This window comes from Plodia interpunctella, chromosome 17 (genome assembly GCF_027563975.2).
Source record: "Plodia interpunctella isolate USDA-ARS_2022_Savannah chromosome 17, ilPloInte3.2, whole genome shotgun sequence".
NCBI lineage: Eukaryota > Metazoa > Arthropoda > Insecta > Lepidoptera > Pyralidae > Plodia > Plodia interpunctella.
Genome location: NC_071310.1, coordinates 6283564 through 6306885, shown reverse-complemented (window position 1 = coordinate 6306885; position 23322 = coordinate 6283564). Strand labels below are relative to the sequence as shown.

General features: G+C 35.8%; 2 protein-coding genes across 4 annotated transcripts; one reads left to right on the top strand and one right to left on the bottom strand.

Moving 5' to 3' along the window:
- Positions 1–208: 208 nt before the first annotated feature.
- Positions 209–9248, bottom strand: LOC128677005 (uncharacterized protein). The gene is made up of 13 exons (XM_053757518.1): positions 9043–9248; positions 8482–8798; positions 8070–8235; positions 7555–7634; positions 7203–7296; positions 6754–6971; positions 5549–5761; positions 5207–5323; positions 4616–4755; positions 4170–4344; positions 3555–3651; positions 3020–3201; positions 209–2639 (listed from the first exon to the last, which is right to left on the bottom strand). Exons 1-13 carry the CDS (start codon positions 9087–9089, stop codon positions 2509–2511), a joined length of 1977 nt encoding a protein of 658 aa, XP_053613493.1. The 5' UTR covers positions 9090–9248; the 3' UTR covers positions 209–2508.
- Positions 9249–9563: 315 nt separating this feature from the next.
- Positions 9564–22970, top strand: Stt3B (Catalytic subunit 3B of the oligosaccharyltransferase complex). 3 transcript variants are annotated; one of them, XM_053758008.2, is made up of 15 exons: positions 9564–9872; positions 9956–10174; positions 10280–10523; positions 11930–12128; positions 13454–13625; positions 13732–13910; positions 14576–14763; positions 15308–15498; positions 15766–15868; positions 16256–16498; positions 16702–16799; positions 17042–17170; positions 17800–17884; positions 19104–19127; positions 19900–22970. In XM_053758008.2, the coding sequence occupies exons 1-15, from the start codon at positions 9691–9693 to the stop codon at positions 19975–19977; spliced, it is 2334 nt and encodes a 777-aa protein (XP_053613983.1). In that variant the 5' UTR covers positions 9564–9690; the 3' UTR covers positions 19978–22970. The 3 variants fall into 3 exon arrangements, with proteins under 3 accessions (XP_053613983.1, XP_053613985.1, XP_053613984.1); XM_053758010.2 differs by having other exon boundaries at positions 19104–19158; XM_053758009.2 differs by lacking the exon at positions 19104–19127.
- The last annotated feature ends 352 nt before the right edge of the window (positions 22971–23322 follow it).

Genomic DNA, 23322 nt, shown 5'->3' with positions numbered 1-23322 from the left:
GTTCTTCTTTCTATTGCTTTTTCAGTACTTTATATGACACGACACTTATGTAAAGTGAGCTATCATTTTCCCTTTTCTAATAGTTTTCAGTTCGTTTTTCTTCTACTTTTATTTTTTATACATTTTTTTTCACTAAAATTATTGAATTTTAGTGAAAAAAAATGTATAAAATTAATATTCGGGAAACCTGGCTTAAATTAAACAACACTGAATTATGTAAATAATTTATTCAATATTCAGTTTTATAATTTATTGGAAAATATAACCACTATAATTACTTTCTACCGAAACAATTGAGAAACATACAACCACCTAGAAATCAGAACATAAGACGGAAAGTGTGTTGATTTCATTAAAAAAAACTTAGTGCTGCTTGATAAGTAATTTAAATTATTTATCCTTAATTCTGGCTATGAGTACCAAGTGTAATAGGTTATAATATATGTATATAATCTATTAAAAAAATTGACTGCGGCTCGCCTAAACGAAATATCGATATTTAAGATTATTTTTGTATGAGATATTTGTTCGCGGTCACGCCGAAGCGTGATTTGCAGTCAACGATATTCTATGTACCTACTAATAAAATCTAAAATGAAAATTATAACTTGATTTTTAAAATTGTGGTAAGTAAAACTCTATTTTACACATTTCTTTATATTAAAGCACATTTATGTTGAAAATTAAATTTTTATTTGAAAGTGTATTCAATAAAAATAACACACCGCATTTTACTACTACAACAACAACAACAACGAGTTACATAATTTCAAATAGTTTAACATCTACGTCACTGCACTCTCAGTCGTATTTACAATACCTTCCAACATACATAGTAATAAATATTTTCAAAAATAAATGATTTCATGAGAATTTCATTAAAAATCATTGAGCCTATTAATGAAATCAGTCTTTATGCGCCATAGTTACAAAAATATCTGGCGAAGCACTCGCGACAGCAAACGTAGTAATCGGATTCTAAAGCAAGCGAAGGGCTCTTTGGTGCTAGCACAAATATTTGCGTGAACTTTTGGAAAATTAATAGCATCTCTATCGTACACAAAATGAGCTATTAAATTCCCCATACACATTGTCAAGTTGTTCAACAACTTGAAAATGCTATTAATTTTCCATATAAATTGTGTCTATTTCGATACGATTACGTTATTACAAAAACTCGTACTAGCCCCACAGATACACATTATTTCTGTTGTTTGCACAGAAAATGCATCGAGTGCGTAGTAGTAATGACGAATCTTACCTTAAACTTATAAAAATAATATAACAAAAAGAGCTACAGTTTAAAAACTGTTCAACATTCAAGATCTTTTAAATTAATTATTTAAAATTATGACATACACATCATATACGTTGTACACACGACGTCTTAAATTATACTGCCAACCGCAAATTTATCAAAATATACACTGAACTTATAACCATAACGATTGACATTTGATAGGAACTAAAGAAAAACTAAATTTTAGTTACGAGTACATACTGAAAAGAATAATATTTTGGGAAGTCTATCTAAATTGATTCTGTCACCATTTGTGACGTTCAATGAGAAAAGGTCCTTACGGGGGTAGATTTTTATTATAGGTGCTGAGATTACGTCGTAAGCGACTGCCCTCCATAAACATTTTCTTTTACAACGTCATAAATACATTATAAATAGTCCACTGCAAAAATGACAAGAATAAATTAATTTCCAACAATAATTTTGTCTACCTACAAACATCTAAACGTTAATTTATCGCTCTTGCTTCTTTGGGTCCGGTTAGGGAATTAGATCACCGATTTAAAATTAAGCAAAATTTATAGTTATATATATGCGTGCTGTCTATTTTATTATGTGGTAAGTAATTAGGTCAACATCTGATATGTAATTTTTCCATTTATTTTTATTACCTTTCTTCAGCCTGCCGAAATGCTGTGATGAAAAGCTACATCGATCGTGTAATGGGATTTTGTGCGACAAAGTTATTAGTATATATGAGTAAGGGCAAGAGATCAGATAACGCGGCAATATTCACCATTCCATATTTACTAGAAGTGTTAGAAAATAGTGTCTTTCTAGGGCCTTTGTCTTGTAGCGCAATGTTTCATACCCTTTTTTGTCATAGCAAATTTAAACGCTGCCCCAAGGGTACAAAGTTGGAAATCGTTCACGCATCGTATAAATATCGCGATGTGTACAGTGAAACACGCTGCTTTATAAAGTGGTATATAGAGCCCTACTCGTTAAAACATAAAGGTGAGATTCGCATGCAGCGTGCCGCGGGGCACACTAGACAACTACTCAAATTACCTATTCGTGTAAAACGCGTGCAATGTGGTGCGGGGCGCGCTGGACAACAGTCATAGGTAATTTGAGCCTTACCATTTCAACATCAAGGCGCGAGTCGCGTGTAGCGGGGAGCGATGGAGAACAAATGACGTAAGGTAATGAGAGCTCTACCCGTTGAACATAAAGGTGTAAATCGCGTGCAGCGCGCCGCACAGTGTTCATGGGGCCTGTAGGGGGCGCGGCGGGTCGTAGGGCGCAGGGGCGGGGGCCGCGTCCAGGTCACAAGCGGAGAGGAGGCGCACGAGTTCGTCTGGGCTTGGCCCGCCGTCTGTTTCGTCTTCTTCGCTTTCTGTTGAAAAAAAAAACTTATCAGCTGAATTGTTTTGAGAATAAAAACTGAAATAGGATTCAAATAATTTTCCAAAGTATTCAAGAACGTTGTTACTTTATTATTATATCATAATTTTCTTGCTTAATGAAAGGCCAAAGCTTTTATTTGTTTACAAAGTTATAAGTGAAATTAAATATTTAAGTAAATGACAAAATACCATTTTCACGCTATATTTATTACAAGATATAAACAAGAATAGGTAATTTCTTATATTTTTCACATTTCGGTTTAGTCGGTCCGAATCACAGCCGAATCTTCCATTATCAAAGGGAACCCTAAACAGACAGAAAATATACCAAAAACATATAAGGATGAGAGAGAGACAGAGATAAACTAACCGGCAGCAGAGATGTGTCCCGGCTTGGCTGCCTTGTCAATGGGCGCGGTGAGGTCCCACATCTGCGTGGCGCCCGAGCGGTGACCACAGAGCAACAATCTTCTAGGTCGCAACGCCCCTTCGCACTCTGCCACCACGAAACATGACACCGCTGAGCCGTCGACAGATCTGATCGTGCATACTCTGTGGAAAAGCGGTAACTTCAAATAAAAACGGCAACAAATCAAATATTTTAAAAATCTATTTCAACTCGTGCCACATTAGATTATGTACCAAACTGACTAATGTACTAAGGTACTTATAGTTTTCATAAACATAGAAAAGGTGAGACAACCTGCATATGGTGTACCATTTATTTGTTGTTTTACAAATGTTCATTAGTATGCGGCTACTTGCAACTAGATAGATGGTACAAAGTTGTTCTGGGTAACTAATTTTTACCTATATTTGCCTCCAAAAAGCGGTGGTTGCACGTCGATGTGTGACACGCCTCGAATTGTAGGCGTCTATAGGCTGCTTTAAATAAAAAAACTTACCTTTTGCCGTTCGACGCTAATCTCACATACAGCGTGTCAGTATCGGGAACGATTTTTTGTATGAATATCTGCTCCTCATCTTGCTCTCCATATGGACCTGGAATTTTAAAAATAACATTTTTTTTAATGGAGATAATTTTATTGTTTTCTTTTTTATGGAAAGAGATAAGACTGGCACTAGCAATTTTCGACAATAATTTTGATTCTAGTGTTCCTATTTACTATTAAATACGAGAAACATGTGCATTATTTTTGTATTGTTGTACGTCCGAAACAGGCAAACACCATAAACAAAGTTGCCCTTCGAGTCTCTTTGTATTTAAGCTTTCTTATTTCAAATCACGCAACGGATTTTAACTTTTCATTGTTATTTAGACAATTTATGCCCGAAGGTTTATTTAAATTATACATAAATGATCCTGTGCAAAGCCGGGGCAGGTCGCTAGTTAGTGCAACAAACACAACACGCTAATTAGTGCAGTATAGTACCGCAACGTCGTCAAGGACGATATGCGTGCCAAAGGTACTGACAACTAGGAATGCCGAAGTGTACCGCAGTCGTCTCTGGCGACACTAGCTAGTGAGAGAGAGAGAGAGAAAGAGGGTGCTGTGTACCGCAGTCGTTGTGCGCCTGCGCAGTGGGCGCCTCGAGCGCGAGCACCTTGAAGGCGGCGTGCGGCGTGGTGCCGGGCTGCGTGGAGATCATGCCGCGGAAGCGCGTCACCTGCCACGAGCGCACGTGGTTGTACTCGCTGCACACAGACACCAGGTAGTTCTCCGATAGAGACACCTGCCGAGAAATTAATAAATTACTCTCCTTTAAGCCTAAGCATGTTTTGTCTCGTTCTGGCAATGTCCAATACTGTAAACTGCGACAGTTTCAAAATATATATTAGCTGAAAGTATTCTATAAGTTTTTTATGAATAAAAGGGTAAACATTTATTAACAAATTACACAGACTGACAAATTAATTGACGGACAAAATTATCCGGACAAGATAGAGCGAGATCGCGTAATCCTTGATGGAGAGAGAGAGATAGAGAATAAAAAAGAGCATTACCTTTGTGATAGGGTTTTGATGCACGGTAAAAGTCTGGAAGAGCTGCGGGCCGTGGCCCACGGTCTCCGGGTGCTGCACGATGACGCGCACGGAGCCGTAGCGCGTGCCGTACGCGATCTCGATCCAGTTGCCGCACAGATCTGAGGGCGGAGTGCGAATCGAGTCGATGGTGACATTGGAAATGCAAACTGCATGTCACTTTTCACTATCCATTCGATTAGAATTTGAGATGCAGCGAATCAACCACACCGCTGTGTGTGTTCGCTGCATCTCACTAAAATAGCTACGATGGTGAGAAATGAAATGCAAACCGCATTTCACTTCTCACCATCTAATTATAATCTACATGAGACATATCCAGCACTCCTTCATTCCCTGTCTGTTTCTTGGTCCCTCTCTTCTTCTGTAATTGGCTATGTAACATATAGAAACGCAAGTGTGTTATTGTTTTTTTTTAAATTAATACTTATTATGTACAGTCTGACGCTAGTCAAGTTGCTGTGCATGGAACTCTATGCAACGGTAAAAAGGGCGAATTTGCAAAGTATTTTGATATGTTGACACGGGAAGCTTATGTAAAATAATACTCACTAGTTTTAGGTGTAAGATACACAGATATAGCAGTGATGGGCTCTTGGTTGGGATCCTTGTACAGCTGCGTTACCAAAAGGTCATTGTCCTTCATGCGGAGAGGAAACTTCTGCATGTCTGTCAACAAATATAAGATAACTTGGTATAGCTCAACATTGGACCTTGTTCCAAATTACATAAAGTGCACATTCACTCACCAATGTAATTAATATGCCTGTAGTCATTCTCAACTCTTATCATATCATAGGTAGTCAAGTGGGCCAGATCCTGGGCCTGCCGATGTTGTGTGTTGGCTTAAGATATGTACTTATAACACAGGGCTTGTCCATAAAGTTCACTCACCAATGTAATTAATAGTGCCCGTAGCCGTTCCCAACAACAAGAACGATCCCGCAGTGTCATAGGTAGTCAAGTGGGCCACATCCTGGGTCTGCCAATGTTGAGTGCTGGTGTGCCAGACGCCCGCCTTGCTGCGGCTGCCGGCGCCGCTCAGCGCGACCAGCTGCGGGCCCACGAACAGAAGGTGTTCCACTCGCATGCCAAGGTTGAATGTGCCTGGAATATAAAGTTATTGATACACCATTTATCAATCTTCTCACCTGTCCCAAGTGCCCAAACATTTGTACTTGGGCTGACATGATGGCAGCTTCTGATGAAGCCATCAAAGTGGCTCGGTTCTGGCAAGAATATATTTAGCACCCAATAGAGTATTGTAGATTTGCCATAGACATGCTAGGAAGAAGATTTCTTACTGATTAAAATTAATATACAGTGTCCCTCTCCCTCCTATGTCCCCTGTTACATTTGGGTCGTGTTAGTTCTTATTAGGCAACTGGTTGTGAATATTAAGAATTGCTAGAGGGGTTGTGGTTGTGGCAGAAATCCGAGGTCCACGTATAAAAACTTTCGCAAGATGAAAAAAAAAAACGATTCGTCTCCGATTTTATTATCGCCCAACTGCTTGACGTCACAGCAATTCTAAAGGTGTTCAAAATTGTTGTGGTTGCCTTTCATATCATCTGTCTGCTTTATAATGCTTAGTCGTATCGCATCCGTCGATATCCACTAGAGGTTATACTATGGTCATAGGACCATCCGTTGAGTGTTGTTCCCGCCCTACAATAGTGTAGGGCGGGAACAAGACTCCTCATCAAGCATCAGACACAAGTACCAAAACATATTAGAGGTTTCGTGAAAAAGTAGGTTAGATTTTTTGTGATGATGTCTTACAACTATACATAGATATTATATTTATCACCAAGACAAAACCACTTTCATATTTACAAGTATTGATAAGTAGAATGATAGCATCGTGAGCAAATATTCCTATCAGTTTAATTAATTAAACCTTTGCTGTATTTGTTATATTCTGATAAGGTATGTTTTGTCTTTTACACTAAATAATTAAATCATTGTAAACATAAATAGCATCAAACATACTATTCAAGCAAATGATTGTAGAAAAAGAGAATGACATTTTTTAAATATCTATTGCATGGTAATAAAGACGTTTAAAATTCGATGAGAGGTGTTATGATTTTCCTTACCAATCAGGTTCATCCGTACTGGCTCAATGTGGGTAGAGAACGCCCACAGCCGCAACAGCGGCCCGCTGGCGATGCCCAGCATGACGTCAGTTCCGGTTGAAGTGTTCCCGCTGGAGTTGGCGCTGCTTCCGGTCTTTGCGTTCAACGCTATTCGCTCTATGGCCGAGTCTTGCACCGGAGATTGGAACATTTGGTACCAGCCGCACGAGTCGGTTAATCTGTGAATATTTTGTCATTAGTTGTGCGAGATGTTTTTGTTACCCTGATTGAGTGGATTGGAGTATGGGCTGGGAGTCCGCTAGGCTTGGTGATGATTAGGGCGAAATCAAAGATTGTATGTACTTCGTGACACTGATTCATGTATTTTAAAGTCTCAGTACAAGGTTCTCATTTAGACTTGGCATTTCCATTCTGTGTGAAAGTGCGTACAAAGTGTAGAGTTTACTCACCTATATCCAACGACAAAATATGTGTAAGCAACTGCTATCCAGTTGTGATGCGCTTTTATTATTTGAACCTTCATACTGTCCGTCCAGGCATTTACTGAAAACAAGCAATTATTATCTTTAGCCACATATTATAGTTTCAGCTTACTCTGTAGCCCTTCATGCTCGCATGTTGCTAGTCATAATCGGGGCTGAGATGTTGCAGTGAAATTTCAGAATTTAGATTATTCAGCTGTCTGCAGGAAGTCAATCCTCTAGGAGAATACTATTGTTGCCTATCAGTATTTGAGGCTATTAGGGCGGCACAACACGCCGCATACGACTTGTAAGGAAATGTTGCTGATATGATGCTTACCTTCCGGGGGTCGTATTCCCTTGTAACAGTCTGTGTTGTTGCCTAGGGAAGCTGCCCTGGAATGACCTCTTCCACATCGACTACAACAATACATTATCATTATTAGACCATATTACATTTATGAAAACTATGCAAAACATAAAGATTTTTTACTGAAAATTGATTTTGCCATCCTAATTATTTGTTCCATATTTTATTACTATTGTAATTATAACTAATATTACAATTTTTTTTGTATTCTCATCAGGCTTTATGTACTCAGCCAATCTTCTTATAATTTCAAATACATGTGGTTGAGTACAGAGAAGGATATAGGCGGTACCATTCATCTCAAATAAATAACTTTTCTAGTGGAAAATATACATGGACAGAGCCGCAGGCAAAAGCTTGCTCATAATAAATCTGACATATTTTTAGTTTCTTCAGTCTTAAATTTAAATTCTTTAATTTTCATTTATATTTAATTTCTGGTATATTTCATTTCAATTTAATTTATGGTTTTTTAAAGTGTTTACCTTAACTGATCCTGAGATGGGATCCTCCCAATAGTTCTGAGATCAAGTGACGAGTTCCTTGAGTGTGTCCTGTTTGTGGAGCCATCCGAGTTGGAGGCTGTGGAGTTTTTTCTTGAACAGCTGTTGGCATTTCTACTGTTACTAGTACTTTGGATAGGCAAATTTACTGAAATATAAAGTAAATAAATTAGTATGCAAATACAATATAAACAAGTGCAAACAACAAACAAATTAGACTTTAGTATCATCATATTATTCACCAATATATAACATAAGAGATAAATATGCAACTTAAAGGTGGGCCCTGAGAAATAGAAAAATGGGTGATTTGTAAAATAAAATCATTACAGGCAAGACAGCACTCTGATCTAATCTAAAAAAATATAAAAAAGTACATATTTAAAAATCTTACATTGTGGTGGTGGTAAATATCCATAGAAGAGCACATCACCACAAGAGGAATGGTTCATTTCATCACATAGTGCCAGTCTCCTGCTCAGTGGTGTGATGCCAAAATAGTCACACTCATGTCTTAAAGCTCTAATGTTCACATTATTTAAGTCTATGTCATGCATCCGTAAAAAGTTCAGGATGAGGCCAAACAGATTTGGATCTCGGTCTATAAATATGGCACCAGTCTCATCCCTAACTGTTGGTATCCGACCACTCAGCAATGCTGTGAAAAATGTATCTGGTACCCATGTCAAAGTGTGCCATGAAGTTGCGAACCTGAAAATATTGATACGGCTACTACATAAATAGAAACTATTACTAAGATATACTCATACACATAATGTAAACATGTATTTGTTTTGGTTTTTCATTGACACTATACAAAACAAACGAATCGGCAAGTGTAAAAAACTTGTAAACATCATAGTAATATCGTGATTCATTGCATTTGAAAATGTAGGAAAAATAATAGAATTTCGTGATACTTTATACGATAGTAATGGTAAATGGGAAAACTTACCTTGTACCCCCTACATTTAAATTGACGATTTCTTGGTAATTAGACATTTTAATTATTTATACCACTACTTATACTGAAAAAGGACAATTTTATCTTAATGTTATATTTGGTTTATTTCATTTCTAAAAAAATATATCCAGTTCTTTCGGGGCACAAAAGCTTTACAAGAAACTGGAACTCAAAGAGAACTCCATAAACAAAATGTCAGACTACGTCAACAAACGTCCGTCAATGCCAAAGTGACAATATAAAAATAAAGGCTTTCCATTAGTCATATTTTCTTCGGTCGAGGGCTTCCTCCATTTTAGATACTTTAGAATTTTTTTAGATTTTAGGATAGTACAAATCCTGATCATCAATTCCCATTACGAAAAAGATAGTACATAATAGGTAGTCAATTTTGCTTCAGGTCTCTCATAGTAGTAAATAACATATTAATAAAGAGAATTACAATCGATCCATTTAGATTAGAGTTGTAGGGTATACACTATTTATATTTTATACTGGCAATATTTTTTAAAGAGAGACGTGTCCGTCAGTCGTCGTAAAGTCAATTTTTCTGAAATCGAATTGCTTGCTGAAACTAATGTATGAAAATAAAATTGCTGTGATTTATTAGATTTACTGTAAGTGTTTGTGAAAAACACAATGCCGGCTACTGCTGTAGCGAAGCCGACAAATGGCTCTAATAAAGGAATATTTAATAATACGGCCGGCTTCAGTACTCTTATTACAGTTACTGTATTGTCGTTGGCTTGGTTGGCCGGTTTCGCGTCCCGGCTCTTTGCAGTAATTCGATTTGAAAGTATAATTCACGAATTTGATCCATGGTAAGTGGCTGTGCAGTGTTCTGAACAGTATAACCTTCAAACTGGAAAAGAGGTTGTATGTGTTAAATGTATACGTGTTTCAGGTTCAACTATCGTTCTACGGCTTACATGGTAGAGCATGGGTTTTACAATTTCTTGAATTGGTTCGACGAGCGAGCGTGGTATCCGCTGGGTCGTATCGTCGGTGGTACTGTGTACCCTGGCCTTATGATCACTTCAGGAACAATTCATTGGATACTGCACACTTTGAATATACCTGTTCATATAAGAGATGTTTGTGTATTCCTTGCTCCTGTGTTCAGGTAAATAACGTTAAAAATATTATCATAATATGCCTAAGTTGTACAGTGTAGTCATTTGTAAATGGATGGAATCATTTGAAGTATAAAATTATTATTTCTTTTCAGTGGTCTTACAGCCATAGCAACATACCTATTGACATCTGAGCTCTGGTCTAGGGGTGCTGGTCTTTTTGCCGCTTGCTTCATAGCAATAATCCCCGGCTACAGCAGTAGATCAGTTGCAGGCAGTTATGACAATGAGGGTATAGCCATCTTTGCCCTGCAATTCACTTATTACCTGTGGTTAAAGAGTGTTAAGACTGGGTCGGTGTTTTGGTCAATATGCACTGCCCTGTCATACTTTTACATGGTGAGTTATTCTTCTAATTATAATAGTACAAGGTTCTGGAGTATACCTGTATCTATTAATTCAAGGTTACAACATATTTTTATTGCCTTTTTATGTTTTACTGGGTAGACATTCAATGTCAAATATCACAAATCTGTGTTAAAAATTGCAAAATCAACAAAAAGGATAGGTAATGTTGTATTCCTAAAAACTCATTTTAAACTAAGTTCAACTTGCCTTGGTAACAAATTTTATTGCTACATGTGGCTTATCAAATATACCTATTTTGTGTGATTTTTATACCTATTTTGTGTAATATTCTACTTCAGTACCTTCAGGTACTTTTATATTATTATTTGAGATAAGATTATGGTCTCTTTTGCTATTTGAAAATGTTTCATTGATCAAAATGATTGGCTTTTACAGTGAATAAATATTAAAATTATGGTTTGAATATGCTAATTTCCTTCATATGTATGTATTTGTACAGATGTAAAATATATACCTAAGTACCATTTCCACACAATTTTAAATAGAGTTGTGACAGTTTTTATGAAATTAAGTATTCAGACTGAGATTATTATAGCTTTTCATTTCATGATCTGAAATTACTTGTTGCTAAGGACTATGATTATAGTTTTTGTCTTAGCAATATTTGAGTAAGTTTTTCGATATAAATAAGATTGAGTTAGCCCCAAAGTACATTTGAGACTTCTGTTCAGACAGAAGTTATTAATTAAATAATATCAACCCAATAAAAAGAACTGCTCCTATGTGAATATCTCATGTATAAAAAGAACTGCTCATATGTGTACATATACATATATATTTTATAGATAAACATCCTTATATGAATCCAATTTGCTCTATGCATGGAATGTAACAATACAAAACAATTTTTGTTATTGTATACAGAACAGAACAGTTGACAGTCAATGTTTCCATAAAATGTATTTCTTAACCAGAAACCAATTTAAACTAGTTAGTCTTTCCTAGTTTCAATTGGTGGTCATTTGTGATAGTTAATTTAAACTGGCCTCTATACAATACAATCTAGGTATACTAAGGCATTGATCTTGTCTGCACTTTCAATACATAGCTGAATATTATTCTAGGAAGCATATTTATTTCTTATAATCATCCGATACATTATCGGATAGTTGACCCAACAGCAACAGCTATGTGCATATATTATTGTAACGGCAGGCTAATAATAATGTTAGCCATCCCTAATTGAATAAATGGAAAAATATTTGAAACTGAATCTCATAGACAGGACATTCACAGGTTCATGTCCATTTAAATTTTTTAAATTAAATTCAAAATACTAAAATTCTAGTCACTATCAAGAATTTTAGAGACAAACTTTTTTTTTTTTTTAAATAACACTATGTTAAATGATAAGTACTTTTTATAATTCTTTGTAGGTGTCAGCATGGGGCGGCTACGTTTTCATCATCAACCTGATACCCCTTCATGTCTTCGCCCTGCTGGTAATGGGACGCTTTTCCCAGAGGCTCTTTGTGAGCTACAGCGTCTTCTACATTGTGGGACTGCTGCTGTCCATGCAGATCCCGTTTGTTGGCTTCCAGCCAATCAGGACCAGCGAGCATATGGCCGCATCAGGTACGATCACAGGTTTTTTATTATAACCGACTATACTTCTACTTGACTTCATCTTCTCTTCAGCGCGAGTTAGGAACAACTCTTGTCTGAACCAAATCATATTATTGTTTATATAATAATTGACATTAATCAAAATTTGTATAAGAAAATCTTTATGTCTATTTCCCAATTTAATTTTAATCATATTACCTATCAAATTAGTTGTTGAAGCTCCATGACAAGTAATCTTGTCTTAGATGGAACCATAAAAATTGTAATAAAGTGTACCAACAATAATGAAGTGTATAAAACCAAGGTCTCTGATAAAGTTTGTGAGTGAAATCCATTGAAATTTTGAATGCAATTAGTTTCTAGCTTATCAACCAGTCTCAATCGAAATAGCTATTTACCTCGCTATCATGTTTCTCTTTGATTGTAAACAAATCTCAGAACTGGCTTGTTATGTAACAAAGTTTGTAATCATGCGGATTCTATCACCTACATTTTTGCATAATGGACCCAGAATGACGTGTGTTGTTTTTTATCGTACTAAATTATAAATATGAAAGTTTGAATGTGTGTGAGAATAGTTGTTGCTCTATGTCCATTTTGCAATAAATTTGTATATGAAGTTAGTTGATGAGCTGTCAGTTGTACAAAATTATATGAAATTTATTTCTTTCTAATTCCTGTATTAGATAATAGTTAGAGGAAGATAGGGTTTATATTAAAATATTCTCACAACTTTCATTGCAGTAAGCTGCAGTTCAAAAATATACATATATTGGTACATATACCAATGTTAAGTTGCATTAAATTGGCATAAAAATGAATAGATGTTTTATTTTTGGAATACTGATAACAAAACAACAGATAAAAATTTTATAAACATGATTTAATAACCATAATGTAATTTCTTGCACATTTAAAACTGTGATATGTGTACGCAAAGTATGCAGGCACAGTATGCAGGTATTGGTTTATAAAATACTTATTATCCATGTAAAATGGAATTACCATTTCAATCTTATCTTTCAATCTAATCTTTTAGGAAAGTTGACATTCCAACATCAACTCAATGATTAGTGTGACAAACACTTCATGTAACTGTTAATAATATACCTGGCGCGAAATTGTATCATATAATATTATTTCTTGTTAGTAAATTATTAGTAAATAATAGTACATTATGTTGTATGAACAACCACTCAATGATGAATGTACATGTTTGTTTTAGACGATTTTCAACACACTTGAAGTCGTTACCTGTGATTTAATCAACGAGAAAACAAGTGTAAATTCATTGAAAAACAATAACATTTTTGAAATAACTTGTGATTTTTCAGGTGTATTTGCACTGTTGATGGCGATTGGCGCGCTCAAATACCTGCACAGTCTGAACCCCAAGGGCCAGTGGAAGCAACTCCTCATCTTCGGCGGACTGGCCGCGGCGGCTCTGGTCTTCCTAGCTGTGGTGCTGCTCACCTATATGGGAGTCATTGCTCCGTGGAGCGGACGGTTGGTGTTCCACACGTTATCTATATACTGCAGTTTGAACTCCAAAATCTCAATTATATACGAATTTCATCATAATTATTATTTATTTATTAATATATGTTTCCAGTTTCTACTCGCTGTGGGACACGGCATACGCTAAGATCCACATTCCCATCATAGCGTCGGTGTCGGAGCACCAGCCGACCACGTGGTCGTCTTTCTTCTTCGACCTGCACGTGTTGGTGTGCACCTTCCCGGTGGGGTTGTGGTACTGCATCAAGAATATCAACGATGAACGTGTTTTTGGTAGGATTTACTAGTTTTCATTTCAGAGGGCGAAGTGTGGTATTCGCAGTGACACGCAGTTAATCACAGTACGGTATTGTGACGAGGCAACAACCACACCGCTATGGTTAGTTGCGTCTCATTGGGAATTGAGTTAAATCGTGAGATGTGAATTTTAAGCCCACAATTTGCCCTCAGTCTTCGTTCTTTCTTATCGAGTTTTCTACGTGTCAAATTCAAGTCTTTACACGTGAATACACACATAAACAATTCGGTAGGTAGTGAAATGGCTGTAATAAAAATAATTTATTTAAAAAATCTGTATTAAAATTAATATACAAATCATTAAATTGCGAGCATTCAATCAACAGCAAGTCTAATGAATCTTAAAATCTTAAAGATTCTGCTGTGATTGTACAACTGGTCGCTTATGTCTGACATTTGCCTTCCTTGGGAATGCTATTATTACCCATCTTGCCAAGGCAATGTGTCCCTTGGTTATCTCCTACGCCATCCACGAGAGAATATGTAGTACTATTTAGTAATATTACTAAATGGTTACTACATATTCGACCAAGGTTTCCCTTGGTCGTCTCCTACGCCATCCACGACGACCAAGGGATACTATGTCGCAATCACAGCTTGGATGATTAACATTGATTTTAAAATCAAATCCATTCCACCAGTGGCGCTATACGCACTCAGCGCGGTATATTTCGCCGGAGTGATGGTCCGGCTGATGCTGACGCTGACGCCGGTAGTGTGCGTGTTGGCCGGCGTCGCCTTCTCCATCATGCTGGACCTGGTGCTGCGAGAGGATGAGCTGCCCACTCAGCAGGTTGAGAATGATGAGTCCAAGAACTTGTATGACAAGGCAAGTATTGCTTGTCTATCTTTTTGTTCTATTGTGATATACGTGCTATCTTGTAATGTGTTAGTATGACGTGTGTTCAGTGTGTGTATGGAATGAGTCCTATTCTTATCTTGTCTCTTATCCCAAAGTCGAAGTTGTTCACTTAAAATTTTAAATTATATAATGTTCCTCAACATTATAAACTAATAGCATTTCAAAACTGCCACTGCTGGGAAGATATAGCTTTATTTATTTTAGAAAGAATTTATTTTCACCTAACCTAGTGTCAGTCAGAAAAAGTACCTGGTATGCTTGTTTAGAAAATATTATTATTTCCGCGTTAATTCATGTTCCAACTTTTCCATATTAACGTCTTATACCTTCAATTTTATATCTGAAATATTTTATGTTATGTTATCAGAGGATTCCATGAATATAGTAGGAATGTTTATTTTTTTAAATTTCCATTATTTGAACGTAACAATATAAATAAACATACGATTATTGGGGTGATGTTGTTTTCCTCTTAATCTTAAATATCTAAGATTTTCTTCTCATTTCCCAGGCCGGCAAGTTAAAGAAGCGCACTCACGAGACGCCGGCGGCCGCAGACACAGGACTAGGCATGAACGTGCGTTCTGGCATGCTGATCGCATTCATGATCCTGCTGATGCTGTTCTCAGTTCACTGCACGTGGGCCACGTCTAATGCGTACTCCAGTCCTAGTATCGTCCTCGCTAGCTATGGCAACGATGGGTGAGTGCCACTTTATTGTGTTGAAAACTAGGCATGAACCGTGTAAATTTGGTGGTTATAATTTTTGTAATTTTTTAACTTAACATAAAATCAGATAGCAGAAACCAAAAGCATAGTGAATACTGGAGCCAGCACTATTAAAATATTTTTGATATAAAGTACTTTTATATCAATATCTGACATTTATTTATTTATTTTTTTTATCCGGGATTTCCCACTTGAGCGAAGGCCCAGGGCGTAGCTAGATAAATGAGTATTTGTTTGCAGTTCGCGTCGTATATTGGACGACTTCAGAGAAGCGTACGGCTGGCTGTCGCAGAACACCGCAGAGGACGCGCGCGTCATGTCCTGGTGGGACTACGGTTACCAGGTACGACTACGTTTACGGTATTAATTTAAAATAATAATACAAAATTTAGTTTACTTGTATACACTTGTATTTTGTCTTATGTAAAATATTATCATTTGGTGAGGGCCATTTTTATTCTCAATCAAATTTTATTTGTTAATAGTTGTTTAACGTTTTAACCATGGCCAACTATCCCATTCTAACTAATATTATTAATATGTAAGGAAGTATGTTTATTTGTTATGTCTCAAAGTTTTATCTATTCAACCAATCTTTTTGAAACCCTTCCTTTGAGAAATTCACACAGGAGTAACCGCTGGCAAAAGCTAATGATTTTATATTTTTTCTTTAAAGAGGCACGAATGAGCCAGTCTGAAAATATTAAACTAAACAATGTTAATTGAACAGATAGCAGGCATGGGCAACCGGACCACACTAGTGGACAACAACACATGGAACAACTCTCACATAGCGCTAGTGGGCAAAGCGATGGCGAGCAACGAGAGCGCCGCGTACGAGATCATGACGGCTTTAGACGTGGACTACGTGCTGGTTATATTCGGGGGCGCTATAGGCTACTCTGGAGATGACATCAACAAGTTTATCTGGATGGTCCGCATTGCTGAGGGAGAACACCCTAAGGATATCCATGTGAGTATAGGTCCAACAAAGACCATTCTAAATATGTATACAAACAAAATAATAAAAAGTCACGATACAAGCTTAGTGTGGGCCGTTGCGTGTTATTCTTGTTTTTTATTGTTATGAAAATATAAAAAACTACATATATTTAGTGGGAATGTAGATATTTTTTTTAAATTTAGAAATCTTATAGTTTTATTGTTTCATTGTAGGAAGCTGATTATTTCACTGAGCGCGGAGAATACAGAGTGGACAATGAAGCCTCGAAGACTATGTTAAATTGTCTTATGTACAAGTTATCATATTATAGGTAAGTAACATAGATATTAAATTATTATTGGTGATTTACATTTAATCAATTATGTGAATATTTCACAAATAGCCAACAGAACGAGATTAAACGTCGACGAACATAAGTTTGGTACAACATTCATTATTTAATCTTTGGAATCATTTTCGCACATCGACATTATCCTATGTAAAAACAACGAGGCACAACAGCCCGGCTTTGTGACCGGCAAGACGTAATGTAGCGGCGGTGATGTCGCGCAGGTACGACAGCGGCGGCAGCCCGGCCGGCTACGACCGCACGCGCGCCGCGCTGCCCGGCCTGCGAGGCTTCCAGCTCACGTACCTCGAGGAGGCCTACACCTCCGAGCACTGGCTCGTCAGGATATACAGGTACACACGGTATAGGCACGCCTTATACGACACGACGACTTTAAACATCGAAGCAAGAAGAGGAAAAGGAAAGCCAAGGGCGTTCCTAGATGAAATAAAAGAGAAGGCGGAGGTCGTGTCATATAGGGAGGTGAAATCGATGGCTGAGGACAGATTGAGATTGAAAGTGCTCCAACAACAAGAACAAAGTTCTTAAATTAATTGATGATGTCACAGTACACGAGTCATCAAATCACTTATAGGAGTTGCGTATCACTGAGATGATAATGCTCCGTGAAATGTGTGGCGGTCGAGCTGCGAGGAACTCGCGCATTCGCGAATTCTTCATCTGGCTCTGCCACTTCCGTCTGGGCTTGACCGAAGGGGCAAACCCAAGAAATGCTGGCTTGATGTCGTCAAGGCATGATGAAATGCATGCCAATGATCTAAAAATCGAGAATGAATGAATGCGAATTGGAGATAAAACGTTTTGAATGAAAGTAGGAAAGTGTTCCTCTAGGTTCAGAAATAACAGGAAAAAACGCCTTCACGAGTCAGAAAAAAATAACATACATATGTGTAAATGGAAGCAGACTATAATGACGTTTTGGATATATAACTTTATATACATAGATTGTTATTTTTTTCAGAGTTAAGAAACCAGACGAGTTCAATCGTCCTCGATTGCCGTTAGCAAAGAGAACGATTCAAACTTCTAATGCCCTATCCAAGAAGGTATGAATTATCAATTTATAAATAAAATATTAATAGCTACGTCCGGTGGCTTCGCTCTTGTAGAAATTTCTGAATTCAAAATAATTTGTCTATGGTACAAGTATACGTTCCTTCTGTGTACCAAATTTTATCGAAATTAGTCCAGTTGATTTTGCGTGATTGCGTGCAAAAGTTAATCGCTTCTATAGATTATTGTCGTTTTATAGAGCATTAAATTTGTTTCAAATGAATAAAAAAATCCCTTTTAAAAGTCACTAAATGATGAGGATCAAGTTTTGAAGAAGAAGTCTAGAGCATAAAGTGAAATTGTCGTCTAGGACTTTCTCTTTTGCTAACGAGCTTAAATTAAAATCTCGTACAAAATGCTATAGAGCATAAAAGTAAAATCTTCATTGAACAGTGTATAAGTAATCAGTAATATAAACAGATCGTATCTACATCAACGAATATTAGAATGCTTATTTATAATATTGTTGTCAATTTCCTCACAATCAATCAAATGAAAAGCACGTACATACCTCGCCAGTAAAGCGACATTACACCGCCGATCTAACTAATACACTAACGTTTCGTCTCTTGTCTTCATACTGGTCTGGGAGCGAAGTAGAAACACATAAAATGCACCAGCTGCTTATCCTCTCGCGCAGATTGTAAAAATAAATCAAGGGAAAGGGCAAAAAAAATGAGATTTATCTTTAAGGCGTTTGGCTAGCAACCTGTCTTTATTTAATCCCTATTACGCTAATAAACCCGCCAAACAGCGAAAAGCCTTCGAGTTTCGCTACTGTTGGCTCGGTCTACCCCGTCACGAATAAAGAAGTGATGTACGTTACGCTTCTTCTAAAATGCTTAGCTTTACTATCTTGATGTTTAATCTACTAATTTATATCGTCATAATTTACAGTCTATCTAAAGTAAATAACCTAAAACATTTTATAAATTTTAAACATTTTAAACTTATAAACATAAAACCAAAAAAACAACATGTCCATAAATGTTAACATATGTTAGCGCTCTGTCCCATATCTCCTCGTGTTTCTAATCATTGTTTCTCTTTCAGTTTTCTCGTTCTACGTATTAATTACTAACTAATTAAAACGTGAAGGTACAATAATTTTGTAATAAGCAGTTGGTATTCTAATTTAGTGTTCATATAAATATATTATTACGGCAATGACAAGATTTTATTTGTGAAGTTTAATGTTCGAATCTATTGCAGCCTGCGTTAGGAGCGGGACCAATGGTATAGTAACATTGTGACGCTAATTATCTAGGTAGTGTTATTATTATGTGTGTATTTGTTTGTAGATACATAGTGCATGAGTCATTGTGGGGTCTGTAAACGCGCGGGAAATTGGATTCAAATTCAAGTCTTATTCTCTCTCAGTCAAATCGGACTTATTATACTGTACCAAATGAATCTACACGGCATTGGTCCCAAGCAGAAAAAGAAGGACAGACTCTGGGCTCCTTAAAGGACTCTAGAGATGATGGTGATGTGATTTTATAATTGGTCGCCTGCCTGACTTCAACCCTCCTTGGGAATGCTATTGTTGTCTATTAGCTGGCTAGGTTGGCGTTGTGTACAGGCCTCACTCCATATCGGCTATGTATAGATTTCACAGTGCTCTTAACAGTGTGTTCATTTAGTTGCATATAATTACTCACTTTATATATCATAATGTTCTAATATCATCTTAGTAATACAATTTTATATACATATATAATTTAGAATGTAATTTTACATTGCAGTGCAGTGAATCTTTTTTTTAGGATGGAATCGTAACAACCTATTAACTGCATTTCAATAATATTTTTTTTGTTAGTACTTTTTGTTGTAGAAACTTTATTACCAACAACATATATACATGAAGGTGCATTTACACAAGCGAGCGATGCTCATTCTATCCCCACTGTTGTTGTCTAAACAAAATGAGGATTCGCTCGCTTGGTTCAAATCAACCTTTACAATTTGAATGAAATAAAACGTTTACCTGTCATTTATTTATTTTTAGACATCAAAAAGAAGAAAAGGCCTACTTAAAAACAAGCCAACGATCGTGAAGGGAAAGAAAGTGGGTCGGCTGGAGTGACCCGCGACATTCGACGTTCCATATCAGTGGTAAATATGCGAGTTGCACCAATATATACGTACATTGATTGAGATACAGAATGTCTCGGTAGGCCACGGAAATCTAAGTAATATTGCGTCGCGCCACAAAAAAATACTCCAGTCACTGTCGCTGACAATAACAACTTACGGATTGGTTATTGATAGTTCCACATATTGCCGTGACTCTTTTGCGTAGCGTGGATATTATTTAAATTTTTGTTGGATAGGCTGTGTTATGTAATAATGAGTAATTTAATCAGAGTTTTAAATTAATTCAACGGCGAGAAGGTACCCTGTGTTTCTGTGTACGTTTGGGTCAAAAAACGTAATTTGCTGAAAATAAAAATGAAAAAATCAAAAATCAGTCATTGTTATCATTAAACTAGCTTTTAAAGGGTTAAATTAATTTTCCGTTTCGAAATTATAAAGTCTGCCTACGTTTGTAACATTGCAATTATTTGTGTATGATCACATAAATGTAAAAAAAAAAGTAAAAAAATGCAAGTTGTAATTTTGTTATTTCATAAATAAAAAAAACGACTCATTATAGCATAACACAGCCGTGTATTGAGATGCATAGGTTTCTCTGTATTAAAAAAGGTTGTGTAGCCAAAATTTAAATACAGTTCATTCTATTGTTAATTAGACCGATATTTGAAATATTTTGCAGATATTAACTTATAACTATTATCCCAGCACGAATATTTGCGAGAACGTAATCGTTGAAATGTATACATATGAAAACACGTAAGATAGAGGCGCTGTTCATTTTTCATTAAAATAAATATTGATATGTAAAATAATTTGACATGATTTCGTTCTCGAAACAACTCTTGCTATGCTACCCCTGGTTTTAATCTTCAACAAATTATACAGAGATCTTTATATGGAAAGTTAATGTGTGAATGTGTGTCTAGCAATCGTTGCATCCTTACCACTGATTTATAATACAAATGACTGACACCAATCCGTATTTAGTCCATTAGGTAGAAGTTTCTTAAAGTTTGTAGGCGGTTTAGTTGAATTTGGTCGAGGTGTTACATCTGTGGATGGGCGAGTGTTGTATTGTAGGACTAATTTGTAATTATTAGTCGGCCGTAACTACTAAACGTTTGTTAAATTGTAATCCAACTGTTAGGTTGTAGCCGAATGCCGAAACCAGGCAAAATTATGTTCATTGAAATTTAAGATTTATTGCGTTGACTGTAGATATACATTAGATTGACAAAGTGGCGGGTTGCTTGCTTACAATTCCCGTAGTGTCAATATAAAGTATGTGCACAGTGAGCGCTTTGAAGCTCACTTTTATTGAACGTTATTTTGTGGGCAGTCGACTCTCACCTTACTGAGATTTTCAGATATATTTGACTACCTAACTAGTTGATGAAGAAGGACAAGCGTCTTTTTTTACAGTTGATTAATACAGTTTTTTGTTCAGTACCCATTTTAATATCCTTTAAGATTTTCACTTTTGTTTTAATAAAATGCAAATGCACGTTTTCAATAATTATTATCGATAAGACGTAATTTTTTTAAGTTTTATTTTTTCTCACAGAAATGTGTCGTATGTTTTGATTTTATTTTGGCATGAATTTTGGAAATATTCATATCTCATTTCGTTAATTACTCATTATTTTAAGATCAATACTTTCAATAATAGGTGCAGTCTGTGTTTATTTTAAACATACAAATCATTTAATAATTTAATTTTTAAAAACATTATTCCTGTAACCTACAACACATCACGTCGCACAGTTCATGATTTCATAGTAAATATCGAAAAAAAAAGTAATTGCTACGTCCATTTGTATGTTATAAAATATAATTAAATATTTAGCATTATTTGTCTCGTTATCACCCTATTATGTCACTGTGTTTTTAATTATAAATATTTGCCGTGTCTCCGTTTGACAAATAGTATATGCTGGACAATATAGCCTTTTATTTTTAGTTTGCAGTGTCGGCGGGTTGATGAGTGTCACAAATAATAATATCTCACGGTGCTGTAATTTTTTCTTCATTGTAAACATAAAAATAGTCATATTAGATTTGAAAACGGAGACATTTTGTTAAGAATGATATAATAATACCTCGCTTCATTTTAGTAAGTACTTACAAAGTTTAGTTTCACTTATTTTAGCCAATTCAATATTGATGCCATTAATAGGGTGTATACATAGTCGTTGTCAAATAAATGCAATCATATTTTTGTGAGTCTTTGTTATATGTATTGATAGAGTACCAAAGTTTGATACTTGACAGATGTCGTCATTGATATGATAGGTCCGCTGTTCGCGTAACAACATGGAGCAAAGAAACAATTATAATTAAATATTTGGATCTGAATCCATCAGTAGATTGAAAACATAATGTTGTAATTTAACATATTGTTATTATTATTGCTACTCTTTCATTAAAAGTGGAACATAGTCACAGAGCAGCGCAGCGGAGCGTAAATTTCATCAAAGAATGTCTTATTATTTGGTGTTTTTAAAAGGTTGGTTAACTGATATCATATCTACTGTATGTATAAGATTGCCTTCATAGTTCATAGTAGAAAAATCGCAGCTTATTGCAAGTTCTCATTTTGAGTTCTAGAAATTCATTAATGAGTTCTTGAAATAAGCCAACGTAATATTTAATAAGTTTAAAGTCTGTAAAGTGTAAAAACTAGACCAAAAGAAAAATTTGATCTATTTGCTCTTAATCCGAAATAAATGTTCTTGTAATTTGCCAATAAAACTGTTTTATAAACGAATGAATTGTAACTAGGTAGTTAACCAACCCAATGAAATTGAAGTTTTAAATTTTAATTTATTGAACGTGTATTATTTGGTGAATGTTTGAACTATTTCGTATTTTATGTTGTGGTTTCCAGCACACTTTGTTTTCGTATTAGTAACAGAGTTTTATCGATCTGTAGATAAGTTGTTCATTGTGATCACAATGTTCTTAATAAACAGATGGAGAAAACATACTTTGTTTCATTTAAGTGTTAATGAAGCACCTGTAGTAGATTCGAATTTCTAATGCAACTAGCCAATGTTTTGTTGTTGTTAAAAGAAACTTATTCCAATTACCATAACTTTTTCAAGATTATTTCAGTGATGACTGGGGAAAAGGAATGGGTAAAAAATAAAAACGAATTGACAAAACCTTCACCATATATTTATTAATAAAGACAATCTAAAAGATCACGTAATAGTCATTGTCTTAAAAAATTAGTTACCCTAATAAATTTATCAATATATATAATAGAGTTTTATTTTATTACTTATTGTTTCAAGGATATGCGAAGTTGTGAATAGTCGTCCAGAGAGGGAGG